General features: G+C 42.7%; 1 protein-coding gene across 4 annotated transcripts in view; it reads left to right on the forward strand.

Annotated features, from left to right (window-relative positions):
* The window catches only part of qtrt2 (queuine tRNA-ribosyltransferase accessory subunit 2), a 41,624-nt gene extending 36,262 nt beyond the window's left edge, over window positions 1-5,362 (forward strand). For all 4 annotated transcript variants that reach the window (XM_046067669.1, XM_046067677.1, XM_046067690.1 and 1 more), the window contains exons 8-9: window positions 4,237-4,348; window positions 4,496-5,362. In XM_046067669.1, the coding sequence (XP_045923625.1) occupies window positions 4,237-4,348; window positions 4,496-4,748 (365 nt within the window). In that variant the 3' untranslated portion in view covers window positions 4,749-5,362. The remainder of the gene's footprint in view (window positions 1-4,236; window positions 4,349-4,495) is intronic.
* The last annotated feature ends 15,025 nt before the right edge of the window (window positions 5,363-20,387 follow it).

A 20,387-nucleotide genomic window follows, 5' to 3' on the forward strand; every position in this document is an offset into this window, starting at 1 on the left:
TCAGTGGTCCAAAGTCCTCTTTTCTGATGAGAGCAAATTTTGCATCTCATTTGGAAACCAAGGTCCCAGAGTCTGGAGGAAGAATGGAGAGGCACACAGTCCAAGTTGCTTGAAGTCCAGTGTGAAGTTTCCACAGTCTGTATTGGTTTGGGGAGCCATGTCATCTGCTGGTGTTGGTCCACTGTGCTTTATTAAGTCCAGAGTCAGCGCAGCAGTCTACCAGGACATTTTAGAGCACTTTATGCTTCCTTCAGCAGACGAGCTTTATGGAGATGCTGACTTCATTTTCCAGCAGGACTTGACACCTGCCCACACTGCCAAAAGTACCAAAACCTGGTTCAATGACCATGGGATTACTGTTCTTGATTGGCCAGCAAACTCGCCTGACTTGAACCCCATAGAGAATCTATGGGGCATTGCCAAGAGAAAGATGAAAGACATGAGACCGAACAATGCAGAAGAGCTGAAGACCGCTATTGAAGCATCCTGGTCTTCCATAACACCTCAGCAGTGCCACGGGCTGATAGCATCCATGTCACGCCGCATTGAGGCAGTAATTCATGCAAAAGGGGCCCAAACCAAGTACTGAGTACATATGCATGATTTTTTTTTTTTTTTTATTGATTTCATGTAATATTCTAATTTTCTGAGATTTTGAATTTGGGGTTTTCATAAGCTGTATGCAATAATCATCGAAATTATATCAAATAAAGGCTTGAAATATCTCACTTTGCATGTAATGAGTCTATATAATATATTAGTTTCACCTTTTAAGTTGAATTACTGAAATAAATGAACTTGTGCAAGATATAGAGTTTCAACTGTATGTGGTGCCTCGGCACCAAACTCCATTCATGAAACAGCCTATTACATTATTCAATTCAAAGGGGCTCTGTTGGCATGGGAAACAGATGCCAAAATAACAAAAGTACATAAACAGAAGAAACTGTAGAAATGTTATTTATATATAATTAGTAAATATACATAACTTAAAATATTGTTAATGATTTTACTTTAATGCTTTCTCTTGTCCTCCAGCCTCATATTGATGCTGAAATATGCATCGAACATATCAGGGAGACGTAGATCAAGCTTGTTAACTTTTACCTCCTCTAATATTCCCATTTAAGTTGCATTAGCTGCCCTGCACATTATTGTTGCTGAAGGGTTCCCTATTACAAATGCATTGTCATACTCTGCATTGCTCATATACATTTCTGTGTGAACAGCTTTCTTGTTTTTCTCAGAGGTTTAATTCCTAGTTTAAAAGGATACAACAGCAAGGGGAGGGGTAAAATAAGACCTTTTGGAAGTTGGCAGCACTTCATTGCTTATATTAATAATTATGGTCTTTCAAATCAAAGCCACAGAATGACCCTTTTAAACGCAAGCATGATGAAGGAATTTGCCCCACATGAAAGCAGATTAAAGATGATGTTTGTTCATTTCTACAGGAGGAGCCTGTGATGTGGAGTTGAATATGTTTTAACTTCATTTCACAAAAGAGAGGCTGCGCAGAAAGCTTTCTCTAATTACACCATCTTTAACCAGACCTTGCAGTCTTCTGTAAATGAACAATCCTCATCTGCTTGTTGTGCAACAAAACGAAGTCTGACTGATGAGCCAGTTTCCTCACAATGAATAGAAAACATGTTTTGTGTGTCTGGGTGTGCATGTTGGACTGCAGATGAGGGATTTGTTGTGCATTAAAGTCAGAGGTGGCTCTAATGGCCACTGAAATTATGTGTGTGCTTGTTTGTTTGTGGGTAGTGGCTAGTGTGTATTTTCTAGCCACAGATCAATTAGAATAATTGGGTAGGAAGAAATTCAAATAAATGGCGGATCTCACAGCAGCTCCAGTAAGGTAAAAATTAAGTCTTGGCCTGTTCTGATTATTATCCCATCTGAAAAACTAAAGAAGTGTTATGACAAGAGTCCAACTCAGCCCACTGAGGACTTTGTGCTTCATTAAAAAGTTCCGTTAAACTTGTATGAAAGAAAGAGGGAAGTTTGGTATCTGGCAGCATCTAGTGTCAGACAGCACTAATCGATTCTGCACAGGGAGCATAATGGAGTTCAGTGGAGGTGAGAGCAATGATGGTGTCAAACCTAAAGAGAAGTTCTAAATTCCCTCTCAGCCAATTACAAGGGCCCATGGGGGGGTTGTCAAAACCCTCGCTTCCCAGTTAAGGTCCTTTTTGACATGGTAGACCATATGCTAATTCACCCCCTACCTCGCTTCCTTCACACCCTCTCGAATGTTTTCGCTCTTACTTTCTCCGTCGTTGGAACTTTCTATTTTCATCATCCAATCTTTCTTTTCTCTCACTTCGTCCGCCTACAAAGCCAATAATGCAATAACGACATATTTGGTTCTGTTCAGTCTGTTTTTCTGTAATATAAGCAAATATTATGCCATAGAGATGTGTTATTTTTGGAGATCAAACAGCATTTGTAAGAATTAGAAAACAGCTATGACCCAAACTGCAGAACTTTGGCTAGTTCTGGCTAGCAGATTAGAAAGCCGTAGCTAAATCTAATTTTCCCACTTTTTCCTGGTAATAATAAAATAATAATTGAGTTTGCTATACTGTGCCATTTAGATATGGCAGTTGGTATATGTAATTGTATAGTAATTGCCGTTTCTGGCAAAGCTTACGTGTTCTGCCTGTATGTAAATTTACTTATTAGACATACCCTGATGGTAACAACAGCTTTTTGGGAGAAAGAAACGGTCAAATGCAGGTATTCATTTGATTTGCAAAGTTGTGTAACTTTAATTAGGAGCCACAGCTAGTTTGCTCAGAGCTGTTAGTGGCCTGCTGGATGGCTGTGGGCATCAGAACTTTAGGTGCAATGCACCCTGGTACATGTAGGCACTGCCTGAATGGCTCCGCAAACTGGAGAACTCTGTTTTCTCTGCCAATGTAGAGTGCAGTAAGGAATTTGTTGCTTCAATGGACACCATTTACCTTCAACACTGACATCCACTTAAAAGGTGCTGAATCTTTTGTTTAAATTGAGTTGCATCCCATCTGTAGATGAATGGATTTATAATATATTTGTTTTATAATTACATCATTGTCAATGTCAGTAGTGTCACTGGTGTTGCTAGTGGACAGAAAAACACAAGGCTAGCCAATCACATCACATTAGGGTGGGACTTGGGCAGTAGGGCGTGTTAAGCTACCTTAGCCTTACCTTAAATCATATATTAAAATGTATTTCATCAAAGATTAATTAATTAAAGTAGCTAATTTCTTAAAATGGGGAAAAAATGTTTATTTCACATTTTGTTTGTATTTGTTTCCCCTGCAGCCAGTATCCAACATGTTTTGTTATGTTTTATTTTATGTCTGTGACAGTGTTTATTATCCGCCTAAAAAAAATTATATATATAATTAATCTGTTTCACAGTTTGGTTAAGTAGCTTTCAAACTTCAAACTCCGTTTTTCAAACTCACCTTTACTGTCTTTGTAAGATAGAATTGCTCTTCAGTGCAAGTTACTTCTCCCTCCTTTAAATCTTATTAGCTTTGTTCAAGCCTCATTTTGTCCCTTTTAGTCTGATACTTATCACCCTCTCCTTAAGCCCCACCCAACAATAATTTCCTTTTTAGACTTTATTTATATGCTTTGTTGCTCTCCGCTTCACCCGTGTCAGTTTGTGCTAAACCTATTTTGTCCTATTGTTGCCTTTTTAATCTCTTAAATCATACGCATTGGTATGGACCACTTTCCTCCCTTTTCTCCTTCCCTTTTTTTAACCTTTCATCACAAGTTTTTCCTTGCCTCTGTCGCCTAGTGCTGCTCTTGGTGGGAATTGTTGGGCTTCTGTAAATAACATCACAGAGTACGGTCTAGACCTGCTCTTTTATGAAGAGCGATGTGAGATAACTGTTGTTGTGATTTGGCGCTATATAAATAAAATTGAATTGAATCACATCCCGTGTGTCTGTAGATAGCCAGATAGTTTGGTGTACCCTACAAAGGGACACAAAATGACTAAAAAAAGCCAGTAAATAATTATATTATAATGGAAGAGAGAATGTAGGACACAGTGTTGTTTAAAAGGGGTCAAGCTACAGTGCGTTCCCCATTTTATTTCTGCCGCCGGGCTGATAGAGTGCTGTGGCTCTGTATATAGGGACGTGTTTTCTGAATTTGCTTTAAACAATATAGTTTGCATAGTTTGTGGTGTGCTGGGATTACTGAGATGTATGTACGTTTTGGCAGTGCTGGAGCTGGATAAACAGAGGGACACAGCGGGGGCGACGCAACAGAATGGAGGTCTTAATCTTGATCAAACGCAGATGACGTCCTTTGAGATCAATCTCAAAGACAAGAGGTTTGTGGCAGCTGTAACATTAACCCCTAAAGGGTTTTGTAAGCAGCTGTGCTTGCAGAATCTTTGCTTTCATATATTTGTTGAACACTTGAATTACATTTAGGGTGCATGTTAATAAATTCTACTTAAACTCAAACTTTTATCTAGGTATCAGGATGACTTCAGGCCCCTGGTGGATGGGTGTGGCTGCTACTGCTGTAAGAACCACCAGAGGGCATATCTGCATCACCTGCTCATGACCAATGAGCTGCTGGCTGGTGTCCTGCTCATGATCCACAACACAGCCCACTATCACGGCTTCTTCAGCGCCCTGAGAGAAGCTCTGGCTACTGATAAACTGGACCTCCTCAAGAGACGGGTACTTGGAGAGAGAGGTGGGCAGACAGAAAGAAAGGACTAAGACGGGTAAATAGGAGCGATATGAGAGGGATTGATCTTTCGTCTAAAGGATCACTGGGCTGACTTGGAAAGAGGCAATCAAAGCTCTATCTTGTTCCTCCCAGTCCAGTCAGAGGATGAACTGTGACACTGCAGAGACCTTGAGACTGAGTCACTCCACAAGTTTCTAAAGCCACGTCTCCTTTTAAACGAGGAGGACAAAAAGAAAACAGAGCTGATAAAGACAACCATTTGATGCTCCTGGTTTCACATCAGGAATACAGCTCCCTTAAGCTCATACATTGATCCGAGCTGATAGCCAGCAGATGGAGTCAGGGATAGGTGCCTGAAGAGGGAAAGGAACTGGATAGGAGGTCAGGAGGAATCTGCATAATGAAAGAAAAGTGAAGATACATGGTGGTGGGCTATGGACTATGACTAAATCCCAGTGTGCCTCCTGTTGTGGTTTGATTGCAGGTCACTAGATGACTAATATCCTCTGGAGCCACTGACATAGCAGTATAGACTGGAGGGAGAACCAACATGGGTGACCAGCTATTAAAGGGGAAAGAAATAAGAAAAATAAATCCTGCTTTTCTCCTATTACACATTAAAATAACCACGTGTATAAAAAGATCTTGAGGCTTTTTCATTTAATACTTCATTGGTCTGTCTTCACCAAGCATTTGTAATTTCTTCATGTGCTCCGAGAATATTTTTAACTTGGATACTTCAGTAGGATAAGCTTCTCACGCACATGGAAGTTTTCAAACACACTCACCAGCATGTTTGATGAGAATGTGTTTGCATTAAGCACGTCCGCGCCACTCTCATCATGCAGATGTGGTTGACTCCTTTGTGGGTTTTCAGGGAGGTTAACTGAAGGTTTGAGCTGACAGCTTCACTGTTCCTGCTGCTGAGGAAGGATAAAGATCAGATAAAGATATGGGTCCGGGATGGAGGGAGGCCTTTTGAGGGTGATGAGATATAAATTGACTGCCGGAGCGTGCAGATGTTTGTGGGGGAGAAGGGACACAGAGGAACGTGTGACAAGATATGTGGAAAAGTAATGGGCAATTTCTGTTGTACTTGTGGGTTACCTAACCTGCACGGAGCATTATAAAGAAGTAGGTTGGAGGATTTGCTGTCGTCAATAGTTGGGTGCTGTGCCTAAGTACTTAAAATGGGTTGGAAACATGGAACTCTATTAATACCTGCCGGAGAAAATGGGTGAAAGCTAAACAAGCAGTGACCTCTAGACTGTTTATTTTAAGGTTTAATGGGATGGCAGTGGACAGAAGGGGTTGTAAAGTCAATCCCCCCGATTAGCTGTTGCTAATGACTGTTGAGTTAAATTGCTCCTAATAAGTATACAGACTCCAGCAGATTATTCATTTTGACATATTCATCAAGCTTGTGACCTTCAACTGTAAGATAAAGTAGAATATAAGTGATCACAATAATGATGAGGTACAGCACAATGAAATAGAATATAAATAAGGATGGGGGAGGGGGTATAAACACCTCATCTAATTGCCAGAGTGTAGCAAGTTGAAAATTATTGGTGTAAGAATGTGAACACTATTTGAGTTTAGAGCATAGAAGATGCACCAGAGGTCAACATATGCTAAAACTTGTTATGAGACTTATGCTAAGTCTTCTAAGAAAAACACTTCTGCTCAGGTCAGTTTGCTCCTTCCACCTCATACTGTGCCAACTGAGTCAAGAAAATAAAAGAACCACAGGTTTGATAGATCATCTCGAATTAATGAACCATAACACCAGACAGGTGTGGCTCCTGTCTGAAACTGTCTGAGTTTAATTAGCAGTACAACACACAACACCACTTTTTGGCTGTGCAGTGGAACAAGCTAGACATCCGACGTCCCATAACCACTATATAAAGTTGACATAGTGAATGTGTTGTTATTTTTTCATGTTTCTGGTCACCTGGTGAATGGAATCCAATATTTGCCCTTCTTTAACTCTGGCTTTGGTCTCACCAACTCCTGAGGGAAATATCTGACTCTTTAACTGCTGGATGCATACAGTGGATTCGTCAGAGCCTTTCCACTCGAGAAAATCTGCCTACTGCAGTCAAAACGGGAACATTGTGGCCGTTAAACCAAAACAATGAACATAAAGACGCTAAAACGCTTCGTAGCTGAGGGAAACTGCAGTGATAATTGTCTATGGATTTCTCAACCCTTTCACATTTAATGTAAACATATTTATTAGCACAGCTTAACCAGTTACAGAGACGTGTCTTGGATTGCTGAGGAACAATTATTTTATTGTGGATGTTTGCAATTATATAATGCATAGCAATTGTCTCAAGGTTATGTCCAGCTTACATCTTTATTGTGGGGAAGTACTTTATTGCTGGATAAACTCAAAGCAGAGCTAATATGATTAAGAAATATGTGTCCATAATACAACTTAGTTTATGTGCCATTGTCTGATTCTTTATAGAGTTAATTTCCATCTAGGAGTTTTAACATTTTTGAGAGGCAGACTGGTGCTGATCGTTACGCCCATTCTGTGTGCCTCTTTCTCTACTCCACTGATTGGCACTGGGCACAATTTCCATGTAAAAGAGCTCTGAATGACAGTCAGCAGGTGGTCCTCAGAGCTCAACCAATTACACAGATGGAGAGCGCTATTCAGCCTGGGTCACTACACGTTTCTTTTCTGTCTCCCCACTTTTCTGGACTAGTTTGCAGTGTGAGCCAAGCCTCACATTTATCTCACACTTCACATGGCATCCAGATTGTTTTCTGCTGTCGTGGCAGCACCACATGAAGAGGAATGAGCTCAGCTGCCCTCCCAAAACAACAGAAAGCCAACTAAAGCCAGCAGTGTGAGGTGCAGCGTGTGTTGGAAATGATGGCCAGAGAAGGTTTTTATCAGTGAGGGATTGTGTTGTCAGAGCAGAGCTTCCAGAGTCTTTACAGGAGGAAGAAAGTGCCAGTATTTGTCACTTTGAGAGGTGTGTCTGATGTGTTAGAAGCTGAAATCACTGTTTGATGTCACAGTAGCCATAATTAAATCACTCAATAGGCCATTAGGCTGCTAACACACAAGCATTGGGGCCACCAGACCACTTGGGGAGCTTGTTTGTGATTCTTGAAATTCAGTCAAATGACTGCAAAGAGACAGAAAGCAACCAACAAAAAGATGCAAAACAACGAAATAAAGAGGCTAAACGACAACAAACACAAAAAAACGACGGAAAACAACTACTAAAAGATGCCAAATGACTACAAAGAGACACAAAACTTTTTTTGCAGAAAGGTAGTTATTTTGAGACCCGGGACAAATGAAATGCTTGATGAAAGTAACAAAGCAATTTTCCCTAAGCCCATGCAAGTCTGAAAAGCCAAATATGTCAGCATGTACAGTACGCAATACTTAGCTGAACCACGGAAAATTGGGTAGATGCATCACACTTTTGCGGAGTTTTACCGAAGAAGGTAAATTCTCTCAAGCAGTAAATATTTTTGAATGCCATTGTCATGATGGATGACAGATTAGTTAGTCCTTTAAGACATCCTCAACTTTGCCATGTCAAAGTTTTTCAGTATCGAAGTGAGACAAGTTTAACAGTAAGGAGTCACTGTTGGAACAGAAGAAACGATGCGCAACTCAACTTGTACAGAAGCTGTTCCACATTTGTACAAAATAGCACCTGGTATTGATAGAACACTAATGTGAGTTGTTGATTGCAACAAAAAAATGTTTTCGGTCTGTAACATTATCTTTTAAAACGACATTTATCTGAAGTCTTTCAATTGTCCTGGATCTCCCCTATCTTTTACTCGTGGTGTCTTGCTCCTCCTATATTTAGGCTATGACAGGTGGGGGCCCTGTAGTTTCATTATCCGTCCATGGCTGCGTCTCGCTCTTAACTACCCTCAGGCACAATATTTAACACCATACTGTCAGCTGATCTTACAGGTTCTACTTCATTTTGCTCAATCAGAAACAACCAGGACACCATAAACCGGCAATGCAACGACTTCCTGGGTAGCTCCTGACCCTCCCCCCTGTCCCCATAGTAACCCTTGACCACCAGCGAGGAGCAGCTGTGTTTCTCGCCTGTTTGCTGGCTATAAATGATCAGTAACAGGAGGCCAATGCCTTATTACCTCCCTGATGTATTTCATGATTCATTTATGGACATAAGTCATCAGCAGACAATGTTCTAAGTCAGCGGGGACCTGCTCCCTCTGTCGGATGAGTGAATATTTGATCAGATGTGACTGCAGAAATATAGAGAGAAGGTCATAATATATTAATACTCCAGATTTATTGGTTAACCTGTCGTGTGACCCTCTGCACTGGTGTCGTGTAAATTTAATGGGATGTGATATAAAACCAGTAAAGGCAGAATAGTTGTCCTTTTCTATAAGTGTGTAGAATTCATATTTTCTCTGGGTCTGTGCACATCTATAACCGGTTTATGAAGGTTTTAGACGGTGTTTTGCAAGTTTGTGAATGAGGCTGAAGTTTGGCTACACTGCAGTTTAGTTTAGTGCAAACCCCTTCCCATATTTAGGCGAGGTGTAGGATGGCAAATTCAGTGAAGGAAAAAGGAGGAAGTGTACGTTTGATTATAGCTCCTGACTGAAAAAGAAAATCTTTTCTATCAGGTTGGGTGTATTGATGTCAACGTAGAGTGACAACTAATCAAACGAGATAACACTTTCAAAAAGACAATCAAGACGCAGAGGTATGTTATTGTTGCATGAGCATGACATAACAGAGACCAAAACAAATCATATATAGAAAATATTTCAATATATTTTGAAAAATAGAGGTCATATTCCAATTTTGGCAAATATTAATTTAATTATTGATTTATCTTCTGGTAATTTTCTAAATTAAGTGTGTAACAAGACTACAGCCGTGTTAGTGATTCTGTGAGACTGTACTGTAGGCGTAGCTGTACTTGGAGCAAAATGCTAAAATTTTCATGCTAACACGCTTACAATGACATTGCTAAGGATCTTTAGCACGTTTACCATGTTTACAATCAGTGTTTGCTGTGTTATGCATGTGTGCTATAGAGAACAATTTCTCTATAGCACACAAAGTACAACTGAGGCTGAAGGGAACATCATTCATTTAGCAGATATTTGGTCAAGTCAGAAGTATTGAACAAAAAGAAGCTTTGAGCTGATGATGGCTAAGGGATCTCCATAGTTTTTTCAATTCATCATGAATGTCTGTACCTAATTTTCAGACAATCCATCCAATAGTTGTTGAGATATTTCAGTCTGGACCAAAGCACCTGTACCTTGTTTTAGCTTTTCTGATTACACTGACTCACAAACACTCTGCTTCGCCTGTGCACACACAAATTCAATGAAAAATACTGTCAGACTAAGGAAAAAAGACCTGCAGATTTTTACTTTAGTGAAGAGGTTGGCTGGGTTGGGCCCAAACCATATTTTATAAGTGTTTTTGTTTTGTTTTTTGCCTCTGAGTCAGCAAGATGGCTGTCCACAGTGAGAAAAATGGTTGGAGTTTTTAGACAATATTAAAAAAGAAAAATTATTTTTTGACATTTGTCATAACAGAATAGCAGATAGCAGAACAAAACACCCAGAGATACAAGATTAACCAGCATTTTTCTATTTTGGCCCCTATACATGGGAGGGATGATCTACAGTGATTCACTTCCTAAATTGCATGATTATTGTGTGATGAACTTAATTACTCTCTCTTCTCAATAAAAGTCATTGGAAAATCTGCTCTAAATCTTTAATTATTTTCCATTCAATTCAGCTTTATTGGCATGAATGTCAAACAACAATATAAATATCTTTAGTTAATTAAGTCTGTATTCAAAGGACAACAAATGTTACAGAAGTTCAGATGAGATTTTGCTTCTGTAGTTTCTGTCTTTCTCTAAAGCAGGCTTTTCATTTGTATTGCTCCGCTGCCCAGAGGTCACAGGAAGTTGAACGAAAGGTTGGCTGTGTTTAGTAGCACTGCGGATGGATGAAAAGGCCATGTAGGATTTGACCTTTACTGATGAGCATCATTGGTTAGTGCGGGAAAATGGGGAATCTCAGATCTGGGCTGCTGAAATTGAAGGAAGAATGAGGAATAAAGGAGAAATGAGTGTTAAGGAAAAACCTAACAGTAAAAGTTTCTCTGTGGGAGCTTGTAGGAGCACTCTTCCTTTTATGTATGAAAATACAAGATATAAACATGCCGGGGTTTAGCAAGAATGCTAACTTACATCTGTAGTCCCTGGACACGTAAGAAAAACAGAAAGATTTCAAGTGACAATATACAGATACTGTGAAAGTAAAATAGTATGAAGCATCATTTATTCATTTATTACAGTTTTTTACAACTGCTTACACACCTTTTCAAAACTATGTCTCCTTTTTTCAAAACTCTACAACAATTCCCCAAACTGCTCACACAAAATACAAAATGCCTCATATGTCCATCAAAATGAAACACTGCATTCAAAATGCCATAAACACATCCTAAAATGAAGCATTGGCATCAGATGGCAAACACTTTTTCAAAATAGTAAATTATTGGATTTACCATGTACACACTGTTGTTCTAAATGTAAAGCTCTTTTGTCTTTCATAGGCTTATATGTAAATTTCCATACAATGCTCTAGAGCAGTGGTTTTAAAAAACTGCAATCTTAATCTCTGGTCACTCTTGGAATGTGCAGATGAGGCCTTCATAGGGGGCTGTGGAGACGACATGTTAACTGAACTGACGTCGGCACTGGGACAAAGCATGTTCAGACCAAGTTCGGATCTTGCTACACACTTGGTTTTCCATGATAGGATGAGAGTCCATGGCTAATAATGGATGAGATTGTTATCTTTGGGCAGATATGGCCAATCAAATTGTAGATCTTTGTCATGAAATGGGTGTACTGTACTAAACATTCAAGGAGGCAGATCCTTTGTCTTCTGTGTGAAGGTGTGGTCTCCATATTGTACAATATATTTTAGTCTTTCAGTGCTTTGTGTTTTATTTCATTATGTGTTAAGTGCTTGCAGAAACATTTCCACAACAATACACATATGTAATACAGTTAGAGAGTGAAAAGACTGATCACAGTTTTGGTTTGCCTTGAGCCATTTTTTGAGATCAGTCTTACAAGTGGGAGAAGTAGGGCCTTCCCTTATTGCAAGTGGTAGGCCATTCCAAAATGTACCTTACCTTTATTGTACATTTGCACAGTTTGTCCAAATGTGGTGCGCCTAGGTGGCACCTTACAATCCCCTCTAGTGGTGGGCCTGGTGCAAATGTCACTTTCAGCCATTTGTTTAATGAATTCATTTAAAGGAGGTGGGGCAGGGACATAAAACAAGCATATTGAAGTGTTTTTAATTCTCATGGCTCAATTCTATTAATTAAATGTTGTTAAATTTGCAAGTGACCAATTAGTAAAATAATGAATGTGTGAAAAATAACTGAGTGTAAAACGTCCTGGCAGCATTGAATGGCCTGATTTGCTTTCCGTTTTCTAAATTCAGTTTTACGGTGTCTCACACCTTTTTCACATGACTTTTAAAGGTTGATGTAGAGTCCAGTGTGACCTCAAGATACTTGAACTCATTTACAGTGTCAAGCTCCTCCCCTCTCAGGAACACATTAGAGTGTGTCACCTCTAATGACATTGATAATCAATAAGAGACATGATTTAGTAAGCCAGCCCTGAACATGTGTCATTGCAGATGTAAGAGTTGGTTTACTGGAATTCTTATGCATTAGGCAGGTCATTAAAGCTGGGTTATGCAATGTTGGAGAAACTAGCAAGAGACAGCTGGATTTTCAGGGGTACTATCCAACAGAAAAAAATCCCACCCCCTCCGTGTAGCCCTCCCTCCAAAGCCTCTCCCTCAAAACACATTTTCATGCGCTGTGAGTGCACAGGTAGGTAGTTAGACAGGCAGGTAGACCAGCTAATCTCTTCATTCGGACCGCCAAAGAAACTGTATTGTTTTAATTTTTGTGACAGAGCATTTGATTGATTGCCGGCGGGAAGAAACTGTGAAGAAACCCCCCGAAACACCAGTAAGTGACATCACCAACGACCTCCACAGTGCAGGGTTGAAGGTATCCATTGTTCGAAGAAGACTCAGAGAGCAGAAATATAGAGGCCACACCACAAGATGCAAACCACTCATCAGCAGGAAGAATGAATTCAGAAGTGTACAGAAACAATTTGTCTGTCAATTTACGGAGAAATGCATTGAAACTAATCGGGAGGAAATTAATCATGCAGCAGAAAATGACCCAAAGCACACTGCCAACAAAACAAAACAAATGACTTCATCAGGGGGAAAAAGTGGAAGGTTTTAGACTGGCCAAGTCAATCACCTGACCTTAACCCAGTAGAGCATGCATTTCATCTCCTTAAGAGGAGACTGAAGGGAGAAACAACCCAAAACAAACAAGAACTGAAGACACTGCGGTAAAAGCCTGGAATAGCATCACAAATAAAGCATGCAACAGTTTGGTGATGTCAATGGGTCGCAGGCTTGAGGCAGTTATTGCAAACAAGGGTTATGCCACCAAATATTAAATGTTATTTACTTTAAGATTATTTGTTCCATTACTTTTGCTCACCTAAGAATGCTGTGGTCGAATACAAACAGTGATATGTCCTGAGTTGTTTAACACATCCAGATGTGAATACCAGGAAATAAAAGCTGAAATTCTAATACTCATCTTTTGATCTTAAATACAAATGTCTTCAGTGAACAAAAAAAACAAAAGGAATTTGCCTTACAGTTCTAATACTTTTGGAGGGGACTGTATAATGTGAATAAAACTGGTCCAAGAATAGAGCCCTTTGAGACCCCTACAGGACAATCAAGGTACTGTCAACACAAACACATTGCTTTATGTTAGAAGATTTCATCAGCAGAACAGCTTAACACAGGAAAAAACAGATTTGATGACTGCGGAACAGTTTTTATAGATAACCATAACAGATTAACCAGATGTGTTATCGGGTGTACCAAAGATTCTTTATGTAATTATATCATAAAATTAGTGTCCAGCTTTTCAGTGGATCGATAATGTTGGATACTTCTGGATCTGTTATTCCCTCTATTTTAAAAATAGGCATGATAAACAGTGCAGGGAATCTGCCTGAAGTCATTTGCTATACTTGAAGTGTTTACAGTTAAAGGTATCTCCAAGGATGCCTCCCTACAGTGTTTCTGGAAATGCAGTAATTTGAAAAGCCTCATACATAATGAGTGATGATAGGTCTTTTCCTAATGGCATGATACATAATATATAACCTTGAGGAAGCTGTTTATGAGATTTCTTTAAGGATTGTTGGGGGTAATTTGTAACGCACCTTCAACAGCTTTATTTGATTGCCTCTGTTTTCGCTTATTTGAAGAAGAAAAACGACATGTGGCAAATGAAGCTTTGATGATGGTAAATCTATGGGATCACCCTGCAATCAATCAAACCACTCACATGGATTTCCACTGCAGATTATCTGTTCATATACACTATACTAAAAAACTATAATTCAGCCTGTTTTTTTCTAAATTCATTATTCCTAAATTTAAAAAGCAATGTGTTCTCATTTGTATATTAGAAATTTTCATACACATTTTAAAGTGGTTGGATTAAAAAAATGGGTTGCTTTCGATTGGATAGATATCATCCAGAAGAACCTGGGGGTATTTAGGCCGCAGAAGTGTAAACAAACATCCACATGATTTGGCATTTTCACCTTTTTTTGTGCTCTTTTTGTGTATTCTCACATAGGTCAACCCTGGCAGGAGGCTAAACAGTGACATCACTATCAATCAGCCCTAAATCAATAGAATTTAATTGTAATGACAACTTAGAGGGTGTGACTCAACATCTTGACGGGCTTACATGCTGAGCCCTGATTAAATAGTGATCACTTTCTCAGAGCGGTTTGGTTGATCCTTCTGACAAAATGAGGCATACTGTAAGTGGAGGCTCCTTTGCCTCCAAGGCACAAAATGTGAGGATTGCCCAATGCTGCAGTAGCTTCTTTGTGGCATGTGTGTGTGGGTAAAGTAGAGTTTTTTCCCTCAGAAAAGCTGTGGAACATTTTGTTTTCTCCATTTTACAGGACTAGCTGGGTAGTCATAACGCATTGGATGGGGTATGAAAAGAACTAAGGACATGTGGGAATGAGGGGATGATAGGGTAATGACAGTCGACAGCAGCCTTTCAGGGAGCAGGAGACCAGGATAGAAAGTAAATTTTTAAGCGGGAGAAATGAAGAGCACAGAGAGAAATGAGGATGTTCCTGCTCATAAACACCAGGTTTTCTTTCTTCTTGCTGTTAGCAGAGAATTATAAATTCACCTGGATTTGAGGGAACATCAAAAGCAGATTCGCTTGTCGAACTTTAAGTCACATCGCTTGTCTGTTGCTCAGCATGGACTCTCAGCAAACGGAGGTGCTTTTAAGCAAAATTTTCTTTTTTAAATATCTCCTCTGGGTACAATTTAGAAAACATAAAAACACTCTCAGGGTACCTGCGGGGTCTTAAAAGGTATGGAGGTTATGAGTTTAATGAGACATCATAACAATCTCTGTAATTGCGGACTAGATCCAGGAGTTTTATTGTAAACATCCCACCCTAAATCACTGTAGACATCCCACCCTAAATCACTGTAGAAGTCTGCTGCTGATTTTCTTCTTCTTTTGTGTCTAATGATGGTTGGCAAACGCCATGACCTGGGCTGGTGTGTGGAACGTCTCGGGTTACATATGTAACCCTTGTTCCCCGAGAAGGGGAAGGAGACACTGCTTCGGTGACGACACTATGGGAACGCCTCTGGGCGTGGCAGGGCTGAACTATGATTGAAACTACTCCAATCCTATTGGTGTTACTAGAACGGTAGTGTGTGACGGCGTAACCGGAGGGGGTATATAAGCACGCCGGCACATAGGACACATTAGCCCTTTCTATGAAGCAAGGCACTCCAGGCGGGGTGAGGTGTGGCGGACCGACACAGTGTCTCGTTCCCCTTCTCAGGGAACAAGGGTTACATACGTAACCCGAGACATTCCCCTTCAAAGGAACTCAAACTGCATCGGTGACAACACTATGGGAACGAGATACCCACTTAGGCCGCGCTGAAACCCCGCCTGCCCTCAGTGTGCAGAACCTGACGGCACGACTAGGAGGAGAGCGCACGGGTGCCGGGTGCAGAAGGAAGGTCCAGACTGTAAAACCGGATAAAAGTGTGAGGGGTGGCCCAGCCAGCCGCGTCACATAAATCCTGGAGTGACGCCCCTGCGAGGAGGGCCCTAGAAGCCGCCATGCCTCGAGTAGAGTGCGCCCTTACGGCCATAGGTGAAGGCAAACCGTGCACCTGATAGGCCAGGGAAATAGTCTGAACGATCCAGTTGCTGATGGTGTGTTTAGAAGCGGGAAGCCCAGCCTTGGGGGACCCGAAACACACCAGCAACTGGTCTGCTTTCCACCACCGGGAAGACCTCAGAGTGTAAATACTCAGTGCTCTGACAGGGCAGAGCAGATGAAGTCTCCCGTCATCTGCCGTCACATGAGGTGGGGGATGAAACGCCTGCAGCACCGTGGACCCTGCCAATCTGGCCGGAACCTTAGGGACATAACCAGGACAAGGGTACAGGATGGCCCTGACCCTCCCGGGGCAAACTCCAGGCATTGGGGAGAAACCGAAAGTGCCCGGAGATCCCCCACGCTCCTCAGAGAGGTGATAGCGAGGAGAAAGGTCATCTTAAGGGTCAGGTGCTTGGCCTCAGCCGACTCCAGGGGTTCGAAGTGGGCCTCAGCCAGCGCTTCGAGAACCACTGCCAGGTCCCAGGTGGGAATCCTGAAACGAGTCATGGGTCTCATCCTCCAGGCTCCACGGAGGAAGCGCATGACCAGTGGAAGCCTCCCCAAGGGCCCATCACTCAGAGGGGCGTGGAATGCTGCAATGGCAGCCACATACACTTTGAGCGTGGAAGGGGAGAGGCCAGCAGAGAAACGGTGCTGGAGGAACTCCAGTATCACAATTACCGAGCAGGTAACTGGGTCCACCGCCCGTTTTCTGCACCAGGTGGTGAACACATTCCACTTTAGGCCGTACATCCTTCTCGTGGACGGGGCTCTGGAGCTGAGCAGCGTCTCGACTGCTCCTGTCGTCAGGCCCGCCTCTAGGAACTGCGCCCCCTCAGGGGCCAGACCCATAGCTGCCACAGGGCGGGGTGCGGGTTAAAGATCCGGCCCTCCGCCTGGGACAGCAGGTCTCTCCTCAGAGGGACCTGCCAGGGCGGGCCCTCGAGGAGCGATATTAAACCCGAGAACCACACTTGTGCTGGCCAAAACGGGGCTACTAGTAGTAGAGTGACGCCGTCTTGGCGGACCTGCTCCAGAACCCCCAGGAGCAGAGCGACTGGGGGAAGCGCATATAGACGCAGCCTCGGCCACGTTTGCACCATGGCATCCAGCCCTAGCGGGGCTGGGGGCGAGAGGGAGAACCACAGGGGACAGTGCGCCGTCTCTCGGGACGCAAACAAGTCCACGTCTATGGGGCCGAACTTTTCGCATAATAACTCCACCACCTCGGGGTGGAGTCTCCATTCCCCGGGCCTCAGCCCCTGTCTTGACAGCAGGTCTGCTCCTTGATTCTGGGTCCCAGGGATGTACATCGCTCTGATGGACAGCAGTCTCTGCTGGGACCACAGGAGGATCTGATGTGCCAGTTTGCATAATGGGCGCGAGCGCAGATCCCCCTGGTGATTCAAATAGGCCACCACTGCCGTATTGTCGGTTCTGACAAGGATGTGGCGACCACGGAGGGCGAGCAGAAAACTCCTCAGAGCTCTGAAAAGCGCCAACATTTCCAGGCAATTTATGTGCCAAGAGAAATGATGCTCCTCCCAGGAGCCTCTCGCAAAGCGGCCGTCCATGACCGCGCCCCATCCCGTGAGTGAGGTGTCTGTCGAAATAATTGTTCGGCGACAGATCGCTCCCAACACGGGACCTTGGGAGAGGAACCAAGATTTCCTCCATACAGACAAGGAACGAAGGCACCCGCTCGTAACCCGTATCAGACGGAGCGGATTTCCCCTCGGGGAGAATCCCTTGGATTTTAGCCACCACTGCAGGGCTCTCATGTGCAGTAGCCTGGAAGGTATCATACTGGACGCTGCTGCCAGGAGACCCAACACCCTCTGAAAGTGTTTTACAGTGATGGCGCGGCCTAACTGCACTCCAATCACTGTGGACAAAATGGACTCGATGCGTGCGGGAGACAGGTGGGCCCGCATCGTCGTTGAGTCCCACACCACCCCTAGGAACGTAGTCCGTTGGGCAGGTGTCAGCACGCTCTTCTTCGCGTTGAGCCGCAGCCCCAAACGCTGAAGGTGGGCGAGGACGACATCCCGATGCCGATCTCTCGAGAAGTCATTGACTCCCGAAGTCATTCTCCATGCTAAGCACATCTAGCTCCTCAGAGCCAGATCGTGCAAGCCTCTCCGGACTCACCCCTCGAGTGGGAGAAACCGAGAAACGGGCTCCCGATCGGGGACGAGGATTCCGCGGACGAGGACCGGAAAAAGGCCTCAGCCGTTCCGGCACCCTCGGCGATCTCGCGTTGCGATACCCAGGATCGGAGCCGCTGCGACGCCTCAGCGACTGCGGGGCCTGTGCCACGGGGGGAGCGCATCCGACCATCCTCTAGAAAAAGAGCCGCTTGAGACCTCAGCACCCTCAGGGGCAGGGCCTCGCAATGGTCGCAGGCAGCCCCCTCGAGAGCTGCCTGGGCGTGCGACATCCCCAGGCATGAGATGCACATCCTATGGGTATCACCTTCCGTGATGAAATGCTCACATGGAAAGACACACTGTCGGAATCGCTTCGACATGATCTGCTTCGTCTCGACTTCAGGTAGGATGATGGAGCTTCCAAACTACCACTACCGTTCTAGTAACACCAATAGGATTGGAGTAGTTTCATTCATAGTTCAGCCCTGCCACGCCCAGAGGCGTTCCCATAGTGTCGTCACCAACGCAGTTCGAGTTCCCTCGAAGGGGAACAGTAGATTGTTGCTGACTTGCCGGTCAGATCGACATACTGCACCCACGTTCATGTGCTGAATTGCATCTCACGGACGCATAATGTTAATTTCTGGAGACGTGCTCAACCTATGCTCCAAAGAAACGCAGGATAGACTACGCGTAGCAGCCATCTTGCATACACGAACGCGTAGTTAAAAGCAAGTATGTCTAGGGCTTTACGCTCTGGACTGTGGAGTGTCCGCAGTGCACAAGCTCTGGCATACAAGCTGATCATGAATGAATCTGAATGTTACAACAGCAACGGAAAGACAGTTATGTATGACACGAGGACAGCGTCTGTGTGTTGGCGTTGCGCCACTGTAGTAGGATAACGTTATGTGAATGGAAACATCCAACATGCACAATAGCGCACAATAAACTTACATCACCCAGATGCGCTGATCACCGGGACGAGGAAAAAACAAACCGAAGCTCCTTATCCCAGCAACTTTCAAGCCAATACTATATAAAACTATATTTCAAGCAACCTTTAGATGCAAAAATAGAACAGGTTGAAGGTTGTATTCGGGCTGTCAAACTGATGTGAAAAAAATAAAGGCAAGGCAAGTTTATTTGTATAGCACATTTCAACAGCAAGGCAATTCAAAGTGCTTTACATTAAACATAAAAGCAACACAGGAAAATTGAAAAAGAAATATAAATTTGAAAAGGGTGAAATAGAAAATAAAAACAGGATAAAAAAAAGGGTAGAACAGGACAGTAAAAGTTTCAGTGCAGTGTACAATCAGGTTTAAAAGAGTTAAATAGAAAATAAAAACAAGCTGAGGGGTTGAGCAAATAATTGAGTTACAATTATTTATTGTCTTTTTACTTGGGTGCATAGCAATATTTGGGTCCACTGAGTTTGGTTATGTCTACTATATCAGCTGGAAACCCCAAAAACCCTTGGATACTACAGAGAAACCAGGACATGTCTATCCGCAGGCCACTTTGATCCAGTTATACTCTGGACCCACTTGCGTGTTTACAGGTGGGCAGAGAGTCATGCAAATCACTCAGGCGCGAGATTTAAGACTACTTCCTTCGCTCTGTTCAATCTTACTCTCTTTATTTTTTCACTCAATTACCTACTCATTTCTCACCGTGTAAATAGTGTTCACTGAAAATCTAAAAACAAAGAAAAAGAAAATAGGACGTTACAGTGCAGTGAAATTTACTAATCTACAGCTTTAAATTTGATTTAATTAAAGGCAGTGGTAAAAAGAAAAGTCTTCAGTCTTAATATAAAAGAACTGACAGTTTCAGCAGACCTGCAGTTATCCGGGAGTTTGTTCCAAATATACGGAGCATAATAACAGAACGCTGCTTCTCCTTGTTTAGTTTTGACTCTGTGAACAGAAAGCAGATCTGTCCCAGACGACCTGAGAGTTCTGGATGGTTCATAACGAAGCAGAAGTTCAGAAATGTATTTTGGCCCTAAACCATTTAGTGCTTTATGAACCAACAGTAGGATTTTGAAATCAATTCTTTGACATACAGGAAGCCAATATAAAGACCTCAGAACTGGAGTGATGTGATCCACCTTTTTGGTCTTAGTGAGGACTCGAGCAGC

Source organism: Micropterus dolomieu, linkage group LG01, assembly GCF_021292245.1.
Source record: "Micropterus dolomieu isolate WLL.071019.BEF.003 ecotype Adirondacks linkage group LG01, ASM2129224v1, whole genome shotgun sequence".
In the NCBI taxonomy this organism is placed as follows: domain Eukaryota; kingdom Metazoa; phylum Chordata; class Actinopteri; order Centrarchiformes; family Centrarchidae; genus Micropterus; species Micropterus dolomieu.